General features: G+C 35.9%; 1 protein-coding gene and 1 pseudogene across 21 annotated transcripts in view; both read left to right on the top strand.

Annotated features, from left to right (window-relative positions):
• FAM135A (family with sequence similarity 135 member A) overlaps positions 1 to 18,732 on the top strand; it is a 134,106-nt gene that overhangs the window by 81,640 nt on the left and 33,734 nt on the right. For 11 of the 21 annotated variants that reach the window (XM_074037700.1, XM_074037697.1, XM_015449236.4 and 8 more), the window contains 3 exons: positions 13,708 to 13,781; positions 15,159 to 15,313; positions 15,528 to 17,880. In XM_074037700.1, coding sequence (XP_073893801.1) covers positions 13,708 to 13,781; positions 15,159 to 15,313; positions 15,528 to 17,880 — 2,582 coding nt within the window. The remainder of the gene's footprint in view (positions 1 to 13,707; positions 13,782 to 15,158; positions 15,314 to 15,527; positions 17,881 to 18,732) is intronic. The other 10 variants (XM_045391098.3, XM_074037701.1, XM_074037703.1 and 7 more) reach the window with 3 other exon arrangements.
• On the top strand, positions 4,498 to 4,552 carry LOC123573210 (U7 small nuclear RNA; annotated as a pseudogene).

The following is an 18,732-nucleotide window of genomic DNA, read 5'->3' as shown; positions in this document are numbered from 1 at the left end:
AATGGTCTAATAGCTAGGAAATCAAAACGTTTGTTGACAGCACCACCAAAGTAGAAGATTCAAAGGCATAGATGTTACGTAATATGACACATATAGGTAACTGTGTCTAAAGTGTAATTTTGTTGGGGAGGGCGGGGATAACAAATTTTGAGTGTAACAGATTTTATGTAACACAAATTAACCGTTAACAATTTTAATGTGTACAATTCAGTGGCATTTAATATAGTCACAGTGTTGTGTAACCATCACCTCTGTCTTATTTCAAGACATTTGCATCACTCCAAAAGGAAACCCTGTACACAGTAAGGAATCACTCCCATGTCCCCTTTCCCCATTCCCTGGCAAGGGTTAGTCTCATTTACTGATCTTGGATGTTTCATATAAATGTAATCATACAACATTTTGTATCTGGTTTGTTTCACATAGAATAATGTACCAAGTTTCATCCATGTTTTACATGTATCCATATAATGATTTCTTTTTTATTATACTTTAAGTTCTGGGGTACATGTAAACAACATGCTGGTTTGTTACGTATGTATACTTGTGCCATGTTGATGTGCTGCACCCATCAACTCGTCAGCACCCATCAGCTCGTCATTTACATCAGGTATAACTCCCAATGCAATCCCTCCCCCCTCCTCCTCCCCATAATAGGCCCCGGTGTGTGATGTTCCCCTTCCCGAGTCCAAGTGATCTCATTGTTCAGTTCCCACCTATGAGTGAGAACATGCGGTATTTGGTTTTCTGTTCTTGCGATAGTTTGCTGAGAATGATGGTTTCCAGCTGCATCCATGTCCCTACAAAGGACACAAACTCATCCTTTTTTATGGCTGCATAGTATTCCATGGTGTATATGTGCCACATTTTCTTAATCCAGTCTGTCACTGATGGACATTTGGGTTGATTCCAAGTCTTTCCTATTGTGAATAGTGCCGCAATGAACATATGTGTGCATGTGTCTTTATAGCAGCATGATTTATAATCCTTTAGGTATATACCCAGTAATGGGATGGCTGGGTCATATGGTACTTCTAGTTCTAGATCCTGGAGGAATCGCCATACTGTTTTCCATAATGGTTGAACTAGTTTACAATCCCACCAACAGTGTAAAAGAGTCCTATTTCTCCACATCCTCTCCAGCACCTGTTGTTTCCTGACTTTTTAATGATTGCCATTCTAACTGGTGTGAGATGGTATCTCATTGTGGTTTTGATTTGCATTTCTCTGATGGCCAGTGATGACGAGCATTTTTTCATGTGTCTGTTGGCTGCATGAATGTCTTCTTTTGAGAAATGTCTGTTCATATCCTTTGCCCACTTTTTGATGGGGTTGTTTGTTTTTTTCTTATAAATTTGTTTAAGTTCTTTGTAGGTTCTGGATATTAGCCCTTTGTCAGATGAGTAGATTGCAAAAATTTTCTCCCATTCTGTAGGTTGCCTGTTCACTCCGATGGTAGTTTCTTTTGCTGTGCAGAAGCTCTTTAGTTTAATTAGATCTCATTTGTCAATTTTGGCTTTTGTTGCCATTGCTTTTGGTGTTTTAGACATGAAGTCCTTGCCCATGCCTATGTCCTGAATGGTATTACCTGGGTTTTCTTCTAGGGTTTTTATGGTATTGGGTCTAACATTTAAGTCTCTAATCCATCTTGAATTAATTTTTGTGTGAGGAGTAAGGAAAGGATCCAGTTTCAGCTTTGTACTTATGGCTAGCCAATTTTCCCAGCACCATTTATTAAATAGGGAATCCTTTCCCCATTTCTTGTTTTTCTCAGGTTTGTCAAAGATCAGATGGCTGTAGATGTGTGGTATTATATAATGATTTATTTTTGTAGCAGAATTCCACTGTATGGGTATACTACATTATTTTATATGTTTGTCCATTGATAAACATTTGAGTTCTTTCTACCTATTGACTACTGTAAATAGTTGCTGGTATGAAAATTTGTATACAAATATTTGTTTGAATACCTGTTTTTAGTTATTTGGGGTATATACCTAGGAGTGGAATTGCTGAGTCATATGATAATTCTATGTTTAACTTTTTGAGGAACATCCTCACTGTTTTCCACAGCAGCTGCACCACCTTACATTCCCACCAGCAATGTACAAGGATTCTAATTTCTTCATATACTCAGAAACACTTGTTATATTCTGCTTTTTGTTTTAGGGTTTTTGTCATGGCCAACCTAGTAAGGGGGAGATGATATTTTCATTGTAGCTTTGATTTGCAGTACCCTAATGACTAGTGACCTTGGACACCTTTTCATATGCTTATTGACCATTCATGTATCTCCTTTATAGAAATGTATATTCAGGTCCTTTCCCCATATTTTAATTGGGTCGTTTGTCTTTTTGTTGTTGAGTTTTAGTTATTTATATATTCTGGTAACTAGGCCCTTATCTGATACATAATTTGCGAATGTTTTTCTGTATTCTGTGAGTTGCTTTTTAACCCTCTTGGTAATATTCTTTGGTGCACGGGACATCAGGGCAGCAGGAAAAATCTTAAATTTTTTTTCCCCCATTAAAAGAAATCCTGTAAATTAAGATAAATATATTTAGCAGTTATCTTCATAATAAAAAATTTTAAAGATATAACTTAACCCTTAAGAGAAAGTATTGTGCTTATAACTGCTACTAATACAGTTTTCTTGGAATAATTATTACATGCAATGGAAAAGATCCACATGGTAAGGGGGAGAGAAAAGGATTTCTAATCTCAATTTAATTAGTGTATATCTATGTTACCATAGATTCTCATGCTTGATATCAGGATATATTTGATGTTTTTTAAAAATTGAGAGTCCTCAGAGAGACTAAAGCCCAGAAACTTTATATTCAGGAGATCTAGGTTGTATAAACACTTATACAGTCTTGTGTTACTTAATGATTAGGATACTTTCTGGAAAATGCATTGTTAGGTGATTTCATCATTGTGTGAACATCATAGAGTATACTACCCAAAGCTAGATAGTATAGTCTGCTACACTAGATAGTATACAGCCTGTTGCTCCTATACTACAAACCTGTATAGCATGTGACTGTACTGAATACTGTAGGCAGTTGCAACACAGTGGTATTTGTGTATCCAAGCCTATCTAAACATAGAAAAAGTACAGTAAAAATATGGTATTATAATTTTAGGAAAGATCATCCTTTATGCGATCCATCATTGTCTTAAACGTCATTATGTGGAGCATGGCTGTATGAACTTATTGAATTATCATTGTAACGTATTTTGAAAACTACTCAATACTTCAAGAAAATTATTTCATTACTTCACAAAATGACTTTGTGCTGCTTTTCGGTCAGTTCCTACACCCCGTAAGCAACTACTGTCTTGATTAGAAATAGAATTTTCATTTGCTTCATTCAACATAATTTCTTTTAGATTAGTCCATGTTGTTGTATATATTTGTAGTTCATTTCTCTTTATTGTCGAGGAGTATTTTATGGTGTCATATACCAGAATTCATTTATCTGTTCCTCTTGACTATTCTGAATAAAGATGCTATGAACATTCTTCTATAGATCTTTTTTGTGAACATAGGTTTTTATTTCTATTGCTTACATACATAGGAGTAAAATTGCTTAGTCATTGGGTAGATTTATCTTTAACTTAATAAAAATATTTTTTTTCCCAAAATGGCTATACAGTTTTAAACTCCTAACATTAATGTATGAGAGTTTCAGTTTTTCCACATGCTTGTATTGTTTGGTGTCATTAGTCTTTACCTACTATAGTAGGGGTAAAGTGGAATTTCATTATGGTTTTATTTTGCATTTCTCTGCTGACTCCTGGTATTGAGGGTTTTGTTATGACTTTAGTTTTGCAAAATGTTAAATTAGGTTGCCTTTTATTACTGACTTATTAAGAATATTTATATATATTCTAGTTACAGGTCCATTGTCAAACATATTTATTAAATTCTCCTAGTCTGAGGTTTATATTTTCATTTTCTCAGTGATATATTTTGATGAGACTAAGTACAATTTATCTTTTTTTTTCTTTTATGTTTAGTGCTTTTGTGTCCTAAAAAATCTTTGCCCAAGTCGTGAAAAATATTATTTTGTATTTATTTTAGAGAGCATTGGAATTATAGATCTTACATTTAGGACCATGGGTCATCTTGAATTAATTTTTTAATTTGGTATGAGGTGTACGGGTCAAGATTCTTTTTCTTTTTTTTTTTTTTTCTGTTCAGGTTTTTGGCATCATTTATTGAAAAGATTTTTCTTTCTCTATTGAATTGCCTTAAAATCTTTGTTGAAAATCAATTGACTAATAAGCATGAGTCTATTTCTTCACCTTTTTTCCTGTTCCATTGGCCTGTTGTGCATCTCTGTGTTAATAAATACCATGCTAACTTTATTGTTGTAATATTATACTAAGTCTTGCAGCCAGGTAATGGCCTAAGTCCTCCAAGGTTTTCTTCTTTTTTGAGATTGTTTTGGCTATTCTAGATCTCTTGCAATTCTGTATAAATTTTAAATCAAGTGTTAACAGCTCTTTTAGAATTCGTCTTGCTGGCTTTTATTGGAAAACCTTTCCTCCAAAGAAAATTTTAAATCATGTCAGTTTCTCTATTTTTTTAATCCTCTTGGAATTTCAGTTTACATTAAGTAAAATCTATAGATCAATTTAGGGACAATTACCTCTTTAACCATATTGATTCAGACAATTTGTGAGCATGATATAGCTTTCTATTTAGCTCCCCATTTATTTAGACCTTCAATTTCTCTAAAATCTGCTTTTGTAGTTTTTATGCCTTAAGTTTACTCATAAGCATTTTATATTATCTGATACTATTATAAATGGTTTTAAAATTTTATTTTCCAAATAGATGCTACTAGGATATAGAAGTATAATTGATTTTTGCATATTGACCTTTTACTGTATTGCTTTGCTAAATTTTTTAGGTAGAGTATTCTATAAATCTCAGTCAGCTCAAGTTGGTCGATAGCATTGTTTAACCTTGGATTGACAGATTCCCCCCTCTGTTTGAGTACTTTAAAAAGTACCATTATCTTCTGGCCTCTGTAGTCTGATTAAACTTTGTAGTTTATACTATTGTTTATACTATCTCTGTAGTTTATACTATTATTTATACTCAGTTATTTATACTATTTTTCCCCTCTGGCTGCCTTTAGGATTTTTCACCTTGTCTTTGTTTTCCAGCAGTTTGACTATGATATGCCTTGTTGGAGTTTTGTTGTTTTTGTTGTTTGGTTTTTTGTATTTATCTTGCTTAGGATTTGCTGACATCCTTGGGACTCTAGGTTATTTTTACCAGTTTTAAAGAAATTTGCTATTATATCTTCAGATATATTTTCTGCCCCATTTCTTTCCCTCTCTTCTCCCTCTGGTACTCTAACTATATGTATGTCATATCATTTTGATACTCTTGTTTTTCAGCAGTTTATCATCTGTGCTCTTCAGACGGAATAATTTCTGTTATTCTGTCTTCAAATTAATTAACTCTTTTCTGTAGCAACTAATCTGCTCTTAATCTCATCTAGTAAAATTTCATTTCAGATATTATGTATTTAACTTCTTAAATTTCCATTTGGTTGTCTTCATGTGTAATAGTTCCATTTTTATGCTGAGAAGCCCTGTCTGTTTACTGTTTATGACCAGCTTCTTTCAGTCACTGGGCAATTTATAATCATTGTTTAAAAGTGCTTGCTTAGAATTCTAGTTTCTGATCCAGCATGTAAGAGCTTTGGAAGTTGTTACTCCCATCCTAACCAGAAGAAAGCTGAACGAACTGAAAAATCAACAACTCTTCTTAGATTTATCAGAGAATTAAGGTCACAGGCAAATTCCTGTCCCCAAAATTGGTGAGTCAGATAGCCAGTTACAGAGAATTCCATCTTAATAGAACAAAAACACGGCCGGGCGCGGTGGCTCAAGCCTGTAATCCCAGCACTTTGGGAGGCCGAGACGGGCGGATCACGAGGTCGGGAGATCGAGACCATCCTGGCTAACACGGTGAAACCCCGTCTCTACTAAAAAAATACAAAAAACTAGCCGGGCGAGGTGGTGGGCACCTGTAGTCCCAGCTACTCGGGAGGCTGAGGCAGGAGAATGGCGGGAACCCGGGAGGCGGAGCTTGCAGTGAGCTGAGACCCGGCCACTGCACTCCAGCCTGGGAGACAGAGCGAGACTCCGTCTCAAAAAAAAAAAAAAAAGAACAAAAACCCATGAACAGAAATCACCACTGTAGCCAGTCCTGCAATAGGAAAACTTATAATTGATGAATTCTTGGAGACTCAGTATGGACAGATGAGTTAAAAACTCCTGGCAGGGGTGAAGGGGGTTCTTAGGGGATCCCATACTTTCATGATTTTCACTTCCAAGAGCCCTCCCAGGTTCTTTCAATGAAAATTGCAGAAAAGCCCCACATACTTCCAGATGGTGGGGAGGGAATGTAGCCATTTTGAAATACATCCAGATCATTCTGTCCTTAACAAAATGTGCTTCAGTAGAAACTATCTTACCAGAGCCTCATTGACCTGGGGGGAAGAGAAATATCCAACTCTAGCCTTCTATATGGGGGAAATAAAATATCCATTATTATATGTTATTAGAGAATTACAAATTAAAACAAGATAACCACTGTATACCTGTAAGAATGGCTATAATCCAAAACACTGACAACAGCAAATGTTGGCAAGATGTGGAGCAACAGGAACTCCCATTCATTCCTGGTAGGAACACAAAATAGGATGGCCACTTTGGAAGACACTTTGGTAGTTTCTTACAAAACTGAACATATTCTTATCATATAATCCAGCTATCACACCCCTTGGTGTTTACCCAAATGAATTGAAAATTTATGTCCACAGAAAAACCTCCACATAAAGCAGCTTTATTCATAATTGTCAAAACTTGGAAGCAACCAAGATGTCCTTCAATAGGTAACTGGATAAACAAACTGTTGTCCATTCATACAATGGAATGTTATTTAGCAATAAAAAGAAATGATCAGTGAAGTCGTGAAAAGACATAGAGGAACCTTGAAAGCATAATGCAGGCTGAAAGAAGCCAGCTTGAAAAATCTACATATACTGTATGATTTCAACTATACGACATTCTGGAAAAAGAAAAACTATGGTGACAGCAAAAAGATCTGCGTTGTCGGGGCTCTGGGGGACTGGGAGGGACAGGTAGGTAGAGCACAGGGGATTTGGGGGGCAGTAAAAATATTCTGTATGAAACTGTAATGGTATATACATGTCATTATATATTTTTCAAACCCCATGTACCACACCAGGAGTGAACCTTAATGTAAATAATGGACTTTAATAATGATATATTAATATTGGTTCATCTGTTGAAACAAATGTACCATAGTAACACAAGATGTAAATAACAGGGAAAGCTGGATGGGTGGTGGGGGGAGGAAGGGCAATATGGAAACTCTTCATACTTTCTGATCAGTTTTTCTGTAAACCTAAAACTGCTGTAAAAAAAAAAAAATAAAGTAACTTTTTAAAAAATTGCCTACTTATTCAGACATCTCAATTATCTTGGTGTCTGTCTATTGGCTGATTTTATCTCTTGATTGCACATTATATTTTCCTGATGCTTCGCCTGTCTAGTGCTTGTTCCTCAGTGCTTGAAAAACTTGCTTCATGTATTTTAACCAATTTTACAGTTGTTTTCAGAAGGAAGAGGGTAAGTTCTACTCTCGTGGTCTCAGTTGACATTAAAATAGAAGTTTTCAGCCCCGGCTGTACATTTGAATTACCTGGGGAACTTTAAAAAAAGATCAGTGCTGAATGAGGTCCAGACCTAGGAAACTTTTTAAAAAGTTCTCCAAGTGATTAACGGGGTTAGGGTATTCCCTGAAGAACTACGCTAGAAACAGTGGGAGCTGAAATTTGGCCTATCCTCCTTGGAGTCCAGTTGCATCTGCCTGTGGAAGGAGCATGTTTTTGAAATTTATGCTTTAAAGCTGCTATATGGATTAGCAGGATCCTAGATTCTAATGTGTACCCATTACCCCCCAGTAAGGAAACCAGAGTGTCAGTGAATTCTTGTTAGCTTTTATTGAGATTTTAATATCATAAAATAGTATTCTCAATAGCATTGGTGAAACTTATATTCTAGTAGAGGGAAAAAGTTAGGAATAGCTTGTATAGCCATTCTTTTCCGCTTAAAGAATCTCTTTACAATGATGTGTTACTTACTCAAAACATTATGAAGTTTGCATTTTTAAGAAGAGATATTTATTGCTTAAACTACTTGATCTGATATTCTTTGAGTATAACTATGTGAATGTGTATTTTCTAAATAAAAGTACTTTCTGGGAACATATTGCTTATTTATGGTATATAATTTGATACTTTTATATTTTGCAAGGTTTAGGCAGACTTCCAGTTTGACTATAAGCATAAACAAAATATTTTATCGCTTTTATGTGTATATATACAAATCATGTCTAGCACTTCCAGTAAATAAATCTGTCTAAGTGGGGGGTGGTAGCCCACACCAATAATGCTAACATTTTGGGGGCTGAGGTGGGTGGATCACTTGAGCCCAGGAGTTCAAGACCAGCCTAGGCAAGATGGGGAAACCCCATCTCTATGAAAAATACAAGTATTAGCCAGGCATGGTGGCATGCACATCATTTTCTTTCTTTTTTTCTTTTTTTTTTTTTTGAAATGGAGTTTCACTCTTGTCACCCAGGCTAGAGTACAATGACACAATCTTGGCTCACTCTAACCTCTGCCCCCCCAACTGGTTCAAGCGATTCTCCTGCCTCAGCCTCTCAAGTAGCTGGGATTACAGGCACCTGTCACCATGCCCGACTAATTTTTGTATTTTTGGTAGAGACAGGATTTGACCATGTTGGTCAGGCTAGTCTCTTAACTCCTCCCCTCAGGTGATCCACCTGCCTCGACCTCCCAAAGTGGTGGGATTACAAGCATGAGCCCCCGTGCCCAGCCAGTAGTGTGATCTTTAATGGGTAATTTTTTTTCTTTAAATATTCTAACCATAATCTTTGATGTTACTATTGGAATTGTTTTGAAGCACCACAGTAGTGTCAATATATGACAGTGAGCTTAATACATGTTGTGTTCGTTCTGACTGTTTCACCAACTGGCATTCCCTTCATCTCTCTTCCTCTACTTGGGTCTCCACAGCAATATTTAAATTAGGTCTGTTAATATGCAATGATCTCTGAGTGTTGAAGTGAGAGGAAAAGTTGCAAGTTTCTCAGTTTAAATCAAAAGCTCAAGATGATTAAGCTTAGGGAGGAAGGCATGTTGAAAGCCAAGATAGACTGCAAGCTAGGTCTCTTGCACTAAACAGTTAGCCAACTTGTGAATGCAAAGGAAAAGTTATTGAAGGAAATTGAAATGCTTCTCTAATTGAATGATAAGAAAGTGAAACAGTCGTAGTAGTGATGTGGAAAAGGGTTGAGTGGTCTGGATAGAAGATCAACCCAGCCACAAGAGTGGCTTAAGCCAAAGCCTAATCCAGAGCGGGGTCCTAACTCTTTTCAATTCTATGAAGGCTGAGAGGTAAGGAAGCTACAGAAGACAAATTTGAAACTAGCAGAGATTGGTTGTTGAGGTTTAAGGCAAGAAGTCTCCATAACATAAAAGTGTGAGGTAAGGCAGCAGGTTCTGATGGAAAAGCTACAGCACGTTCTCCAGAAGATGAATGTGGCTGCACTAAACAAAAGATTTTCAATGGATATAAAACAGCCTAGTAGAAGAAAATGCCATCTAGGGCTTTCATAGCTGGAAAAGTGAAGTCAGTGCATGACTTTAAAGGGCAGCCTGGCTCTCTTGTTAGGAGCTAATGTAACCAGTTCCTTGAGGTTGAAACCAATACTCATTTACCATTCCTAAATTATAGAACCCTTGAGAATTATGCTGAATCTATTCTGCTGTATTAACAACAAGGCCTGGATTACACCACATCTGTTTACAGCATGGTTTACTAAATATTTTAAGCCCACTGTTGAGACCTACAGTTCAGGAATAAGAAGATTCCTTTCAAAATATTATTGCTCATTAATATTGCACCTACTCAGCCAAGATCTCTCATGGAGATATACAAGGAGATTAATGATGTTTCCATGCAGACTAACCCAACGATCTATTCTTCAGCCCATGTGATCCATGAGTCATTTTGACTTTCAAGCCTTATTACTTAAATACATTTTGTAAGGCGATGGCTGCCCTAGATGGTGATTCCTCTGGTGGATCTGGGCAAAAGGAAAACTTCTGGAAAAAAATCACCATTGTAGATGCCATTAAGAACATTCATGATGCAAGGAAGGAGGTCAAAATATCAACAGGAACAGAAGTTTGGAAGAGGTTGATTCTAACCCTCATAGGTAACTGTGAGGGGGTCAAGACGAATGGAGAAAAATAACTGCAGATGTGGTGGAAATAGCAAGAGAACTAGAATTAGAAGTGGAGCCTGAAGATGTGACTGAATGGCTGCAATCTCATAATCAAACTTGAATAGATGAAGAGTTGCTTCTTATGGGTGAACAGAGAAAGTGGTTTCTTGAAATAGAATCTACTGGTGAAGATGCTGTGAACATTGTTGAAATGACAACAAAAGATTTGGAATATTACACAAACTTAGTTGAAAAAGCAGTGGCAGGGTTCAAGAGGATTGACTCAATTTTGAAGTTCTACTCTGGGTAAAATGCTGTTAAACTGCATCACATGCTAGAGAGAAATCTTTTGTGAAAGGGAGAGTCAATTGATGCAGCAAACTTCATTGTTGTAATTTAAGAAATTGCCATAGCCACCACAACCACCCTGATGAGCAGCTATCAATATCAAAGCAAGACCACCCAGCAGCAAAACCAGTCAAAGGCTCAGATGATCATTAGCATTTTTAACAAAATATTTTTAAAGTATACACATTGGCTTTTTTAAAAAAGGTATAATGCTGTTACACACTTAATAGACGACAGTATAGCGTAAACATAACTTTTATACACACTGGGAAACTGAAAAAATTCATGTAAAGACTTGCTTTATTGCAATATTCACCTTATTGTGGTGGTCTGGACCCTAACCCATAATATCTCCAAGGTATGCCTATACCAAACATACTTTAGCCCTTTGATAATGATTTAGTTGTCATGAATTTTATTTAATGTGCTCAACTTTAATATACTGGTATTCCATGTTATTAAAAATGCCAGGATATTGGAATATCCATTAAAAAATCTCAAGTATTAATTTTTTATTTATTTTGTGTGATCTTTTAGAGGGGAATTCTAGGCTTTTTTTTTTTAAGGACGGATATTTTTTCACCACGTTCTCATTTCTTGTAACTGCCTGTGTACTTACCGCTAATTCTTCATTTTTCTTTGTCTAATTTGCTCTTTTAATGTGGTGTGGATTGGGAAAGCAAATAACTGAAACCAAGTGCAGTTGTATCAGCTAGTAAGTATAAATCAGCTTTGTAATGAAACAATTGTATGGTATTTTGCTATGAGTTAGTGCAAGGACGTAAAAAACATTTGCACAGTAAACATTTGCAAGGTGCTTATTTTTTTCAAGGTAGCATAGGTATTAGATAATCTATCAGATATAAACCCTGCACTCAAAATTAGAAACTAATCTGAATGCACATGTATAGAATTGTAATATAAATACTGTTAGCAATTTGAACAGCATTATTATAGTGAACACAGATACAGGAGTATTTAACTGTGAAGCATTAACAAATACTTATTTTGAATGCTTGACTGTTTTCTTCCTCCTAGCTTTTGAGTAATTGATGTTGCCAAATGAGTTTCTTTTTTAATTGGGCACACAAAATTCATTTTTTATAAACATAAAAAATGCATGCCAAAATACATGCATATACAAAGCAGAAATATATATATTCCCCGTAATTGAAGTTTAAATTTGTAAATTTAAAATTTTTTTCTATGTCAAATTTTGCCTGAAAATAAGCTGTATTGCCATCAGGTGGCAGTCATACCTTAGTTATGGCCACACACTACAGTTAATACCCTTACTTGTAATAGCTACAGCATGATAATTATGCTGAGAGTGAATTTAGAAAGAACTGCATTTGGGTGCATACAGGAAAGGAAAGATTTCTGATAACAAGGAGTCTTAATTTAGAAAGGAAAAGATAAGTGGTTTGGAGTACAAGATTTGGAGTTTCTCAAATCTTTGAATCACAGGTTTATCGCCTACTAGCTATGTTATCTTGGCCAAATAATTAACCTGTTTGTGTCTTTGTTTCCTCACCTATTAAATGAAGATAATAATCATCTAACATTTCTGTTTTTTCTTCATCATTCAATTTGACATTGAGTTTTTATGTAGTTTAATTCAAAGAATGAGAATAAAGTTTTCAGTATAGAGACTATGAGGTAGAGTACTGTCAAGAAATGATCGTTATTGTGGGACTTAAGGCAGAGAAGGAAAAGCAGCTAGCGCCAGTTTCTTAGGTCCAGCTGCAACTGCAGGAATCCAGATAACTTAAAGATGTGTTTTTTTCATGCTTTATAGCCCCAAAGGAAATCATCTTAATAGCCAGACAGGCTGTTATTTTTTCTCATCTTTCCTTTAATGTTGGAGAGGAAAAAGAGAAATATTTGGACCACATATGAAAGTAAAGATACAGAACGCATCCTTCTCATTGATATCTTCTTTCCCCACTTCCCTCATTGACTTGTTTGTCTGAAGACCCAGGTTTATCTGCTTAGGGAAGCAAGTTTAGTAAGTCAGAAATTCATCTGGCCAGATATCGATGATAAGTAAAATAGGTCTCTGATTTGTTGGACATTTAAAACCAAAGAATCCTAGATCTTACTTTGTTTAGAAAATAATTGTAGATGTAATATAATTTCTCCTCTCTGTACTGTCCAAATAAGACATCTTTTCCAGCTCCTAACTGTTGCCTAATTTTGCTGCAGTAGCTGACAAAGCTTTCCTTTCATAATTGAAAATGAAAGGGTTAAAATACAAATACAATGGAAGAAATGTTCAGCTAGATTCGACATGTATTTACCAAGTACTTGATTCTGTAATATGCCAAGCTGCATGTTTTGGGGGGATGCAAAGGTCATCAAAATATAACCTTTTTTTTTTTTTTTTTTGGAGACGGAGTTTCACTCTTGTCGCCCAGCCTAGAGTGCAGTGGCGCCATCTCGGCTCACTGCAACCCCTGCCTCCTGGGTTCAAGTGATTCTCCTGCCTCAGCCTCCCGAGTAGCTGGGATTACAGGCTCCTGCCACCATGCCCCACTAAGTTTTGTGTTTTTAGTAGAGACGGGGTTTCACCGTGTTGGCCAGGCTGGTCTCGAACTCTTGACCTCAGGTAATCCATCCGCCTCAGCCTCCCAAACTGCTGGGATTACAAGTGTGAGCCACCACGCCTGGCCCACAGCTTCTATTCTAAAGAACATTACACTTCAGGAGGGGACACAATTCATGTATATAATTATTTTAAGAAACAAGGTGGTAAAGGCTATGGTGGTAATCATAATAGCTTATATTTATATATGCTTTCCAGATTTATTTTATTTCATGCAGTACAAAAATACATTGCTTTGGCAACACTGAAGAGGGAGAAGGGAAGTTTAATTCTGACAGGTGATTATGGAGGGCCTAATGGAGGCTGTTTCTCTCCTGACCATAAGATGCCGGATTGACTTTTTAAATATCTCACATTGTTAATATTCTCTTTTGGAATTTTTTAGGTACGCAGATTTTCTGAGGCATTCTTTTGTTTTGAGCATCCAAGAGAAGCTGCCATTGCATACCAGGAACTTCAGTGAGTAGTATAAATCCAAAATTAAAATGATTTTATTTCCTTTTACATAAGATACCTGTCTCAGAATTTATCAGTGACAGAATATACAGTATTAATATAAGAAATTAGGAGAATTTGAATTTCAGAAATCCCATCTTTAATCAAAGTAGGTTTCATCTTATGAGTTACTTCACAACAGTCCCATACTTTACATATAAAGAAGCATAATGCACTGTATTCCTCCTTCCCTTTTTATCAGATCTACCATAATCTTGGTAGTCTCTTACAGCTTTGGCTCTAGCCTTCCATTTGGCCATATTCTGTCTGTATTTTCACAGGTCATAATTTCTTATGTTCATCCTTTTTTATTACAGATTTTCATAGATATTGTCTTCTGTAATTGTAAATGATTTACAATTAAAATATCCAGAACAAATGCCTTCTGTCTCTCCTACTGATGAGTAGATTTAGTCCTAGTTTCCTTTGGCATTAAAGAATATTTAGAGGACGTTATGCTGAGCAAAAAAAGCTAGACATTAAAAATTGAATACTGTATGATACTACTTATATGAAGTTATAGAATAGGCAAAACTAAGATGAAAAAAAGACAGGACAGTGGTTTTCTTGGCATTGACTTGGGCTGGATTGGGAAGACATGAGGGAACCATCTGAGTAGATGGAAATGTTCTGTATCATATATCCATTTGTCAAAATCATACAGCTAAGATTTATATTTTAATGCATATAAATTATACCACAAAAATATCCTATAAATAATAATAGAGTATCAAGGTAGGTAGTGAGTGCTGATAAAAAGGGCACATGTTAATTGTTGAAGTTCAGAGGTATGTATGTGGGGTATTTTATACTATTTTTTGATTTGTTTGAAATTTTCCATAAGACAGGGTTTTCTGTTTTAATTGTTTTGTATTAGAAAATTATACATCTTGTTTTAAATAGCTGTTAATTTTATTTGTCAATATATGTTAAGTAGAAACAGTAGAAATGAAACGCGTCTTTCTCCCAGCACTAGCATCAAATAATTACTAGGCAGTTAAGCTTTTGGTATTTCTCTTATATGTGATTTGCAGCAGATTAAGAAGTTGAGACATTAAGCATGGAAACTCACTTTGAAATAAGAAAGCATAGAAGAATATAATGGAAATTACGTAAATAATTAGCAGTCTGTAATTTAATAAGTCAATAATTTATTGCCAACAAACCATCATTTTCATTTTACCAGTTTTTATCGCTAACCAAGCAGCTCTTTCATAAGAAGATTATGTCTTACAGATGGGGGATAGGAATGGAGGAGGGAAGGGGAAAGGGTAGAGTCTATAAAGGAGAGTTGGGTATAATTTCTTAAAATTACAATCTGACTTAAGAAATATTTTTCAGTGCTCAGAGTCATCTACAGATGTGCACCGCTATCAAAAATACTTCCTTCTGCAGTTCTCTTCCACCCTTACCTATTGAATGTAGTGAATTAGATGGAGATCTCAATTCATTACCTATAATCTTTGAAGATAGGTATTTAGATTCAGTTACTGAAGGTAAGTGTAATCTAACTAAAATATACAAGCTATGTGTATAGTTTTCAGTATATTCTTCCTAATATACATAAAATCATTCCCTAATATGGAATAATTTTTTCCCTCTCTGGTTTTATTTATGTTTGAGGATATTAGAAAGTTATAGTTAGAAAAAGAATCATATGAGTTTTCACACTTTGTTTTAAACCTGAATCTTTTTTTCTTTGGATAAAAGACTTAGATGCACCCTGGATGGGAATTCAGAATCTTCAGAGATCAGAGTCCAGTAAAATGGATAAATATGAGACTGAAGAAAGCTCTGTAGCAGGACTTTCTAGCCCAGAGTTGAAAGTCAGACCTGCTGGTGCCTCCAGTATTTGGTATACAGAAGGTGAAAAGCAGCTAACAAAATCTCTAAAAGGAAAGAATGAAGAATCAAATAAATCCAAGGTTAAGGTTACTAAGCTTATGAAAACAATGAAATCTGAAAACACAAAAAAATTAATAAAACAGAACTCTAAGGATTCTGTGGTTTTGGTAGGCTACAAATGTTTGAAAAGTACAGCATCAAATGATCTCACTAAATGCTTTGAAGGCAATCCTTCACATAGTCAGAAGGAAGGTCTGGATCCCACAATATGTGGATATAATTTTGACCCAAAGACCTACATGAGACAGACAAGTCAAAAGGAAGCTAGCTGTTTGCCAACTAATACAGAGAGAACTGAACAAAAGTCTCCAGATATTGAAAATATGCAACCAGACCAGTTTGATCCTTTGAACTCTGGCAACCTAAATCTTTGTGCAAATTTGTCCATTTCAGGTAAACTTGATATCTCCCAGGACGATAGTGAAATTATACAAATGGAACACAATCTGGCATCCAGAAGGTCATCAGACGATTGCCATGATCATCAAACATCCCCATCTTTGGGAGTTAGAACAATTGAAATAAAGCCCAGTAATAAAGATCCTTTCAGTGAAGAGAAAATAACTGTCAAACTAGGACCTTGGACAGAGCTTCGACAAGAAGAAATACTTGTGGATAATTTACTACCCAACTTTGAGTCAGAATCGAATGGTAAATCTAAATCTATAGAAATAACATTTGAAAAGGAAGCTTTGCAAGAAGCAAAGTGTCTTTCTATTGGAGAATCATTAACTAAATTAAGAAGTAATCTACCTGCCCCTTCTACAAAAGAATATCATGTTGTAGTAAGTGGAGATACAATTAAGTTACCAGATATTAATGCCGCATATGCCTCATCTAGATTTTCAGATTCAGGTGTTGAAAGTGAACCAAGTTCTTTTGCGACACATCCAAACACTGATTTAGTCTTTGAAACTGTGCAAGGGCAAGGTCCTTACAATAGTGAAAGATTATTTCCTCAGCTTTTGATGAAACCTGATTATAATGTAAAATTTTCATTAGGAAATCATTGTACTGAGAGTACAAGTGCTATAAGTGAAATACAGTCATCTTTGACATCCATAAACTCTCTACCTTCTGATGATGAACTGTCACCTGATGAAAATTCTAAGAAATCTGTTGTACCTGAATGCCATCTAAATGATAGCAAAACTGTATTAAATCTAGGAACGACTGATTTGCCAAAATGTGATGATACTAAAAAGTCAAGTATCATTTTGCAACAGCAGAGTGTTGTGTTTTCAGGGAACTTGGACAATGAAACTATAGCAATACATTCCTTAAATTCAAGCATTAAAGACCCTTTACAATTTGTTTTTTCAGATGAAGATACTTCCAGTGATGTGAAAAGTAGTTGCAGCTCCAAACCTAACTTGGATACTATGTGTAAAGGCTTCCAGAGTCCTGATAAATCTAATAACTCTACAGGGACAGCAATTACATTAAATTCAAAACTGATTTGTTTAGGCACTCCTTGTGTCATTTCAGGTTCCATTTCTACTAATACAGATGTTAGTGAAGATAGAACTGTGAAAAAAAGTAGTGATGTATTAAATTTCAAACAAATGTATTCAGAAATCCATACAGTTGAAAGTGAAACTCATCTGGGTACAAGTGATCCTTTTTCAGCCAGTACTGATATAGTAAAGCAAGGGCTTGTGGAAAATTATTTTGGTTCTCAAAGCAGTACGGATATTTCTGACACATGTGCTGTCAGCTACAGCAATGCACTTAGCCCTCAGAAGGAAACTTCTGAAAAAGAAATTAGTAATCTTCAACAGGAACAGGGTAAAGAGGATGAGGAGGAAGAGCAGGATCAACAAATGGTTCAAAATGGGTACTATGAAGAAACAGATTATTCAGCTTTGGATGGAAGAATAAATGCTCACTATACAAGCAGAGATGAACTAATGGAAGAAAGACTTACAAAATCCGAAAAAATAAACAGTGACTATCTGAGAGATGGTATAAATATGCCTACTGTCTGTACTTCTGGTTGTTTGTCCTTCCCATCTGCACCACGAGAGTCTCCTTGTAATGTTAAATATTCTTCCAAAAGTAAATTTGATGCCATTACAAAGCAGCCAAGCAGTACTTCTTACAACTTCACTTCTTCAATTTCTTGGTATGAAAGTTCACCAAAACCTCAAATACAAGCGTAAGTAATGAAACATAATAGTATCTGCTGCTAAATATATGTGTGTGTGTGTGTGTGTGTATGTGTGTGTATGTGTATATATATGTATATATGTATAATCATAGATAGTGCTAAAGGATTGAGTGTCGGCCCGGCGCGGTGGCTCAAGCCTGTAATCCCAGCACTTTGGGAGGCCGAGACGGGTGGATCACGAGGTCAGGAGATCGAGACCATCCTGGCTAACACGGTGAAACCCCGTCTCTACTAAAAAATACAAAAAGCTAGCCGGGCGAGTTGGCGGGCGCCTGTAGTCCCAGCTACTCGGGAGTCTGAGGCAGGAGAATGGCATAAACCTGGGAGGCGGAGCTTGCAGTGAGCTGAGATCCGGCCACTGCACTCCAGCCTGGGCAACACAGCCAGACTCCGTCTCAAAAAAAAAAAAAAAAGGGATTGAGTGTCTATTTTGTTGTCTGGTTTCTGTAATACAAAAAGTGCCTATTTGGTGACTCTCCGAAATGGAGAAATGAACATAATATACCCTTGGCCAGAAAGACCTATAGTTCCTGAATGATTGTGCTGTTCTGCTGTTTTATAGACTAGACATCCCTGATACAGATTCTCCAGTGGTAGTTTTGTGTTAGAAGTATGGAATAATTGAGGTCAAAACCCTTTTTTCATCAGTCCCTCATTTCTTCTCCATTAACTTCCAGACAGAAGCCAAGTTTTGTGAGTTTATCTAGGAAATAAGGACAATATTAGTTAAATGAGTAACAGGGTAATGGAAACTTCTTAAACTTACCAGATGCTGATTGCCTTCAGCTAAGTCAGTGGTTTCCAAAATTGAGATTTCATGTACCAGTAAAATATCCAGAA

The sequence above is a fragment of the Macaca fascicularis genome, chromosome 4, assembly GCF_037993035.2.
Source record: "Macaca fascicularis isolate 582-1 chromosome 4, T2T-MFA8v1.1".
Lineage (NCBI taxonomy): Eukaryota > Metazoa > Chordata > Mammalia > Primates > Cercopithecidae > Macaca > Macaca fascicularis.
Note: the sequence above shows the minus strand (reverse complement) of the source record. Positions and strands in the feature narration are given on the sequence as shown.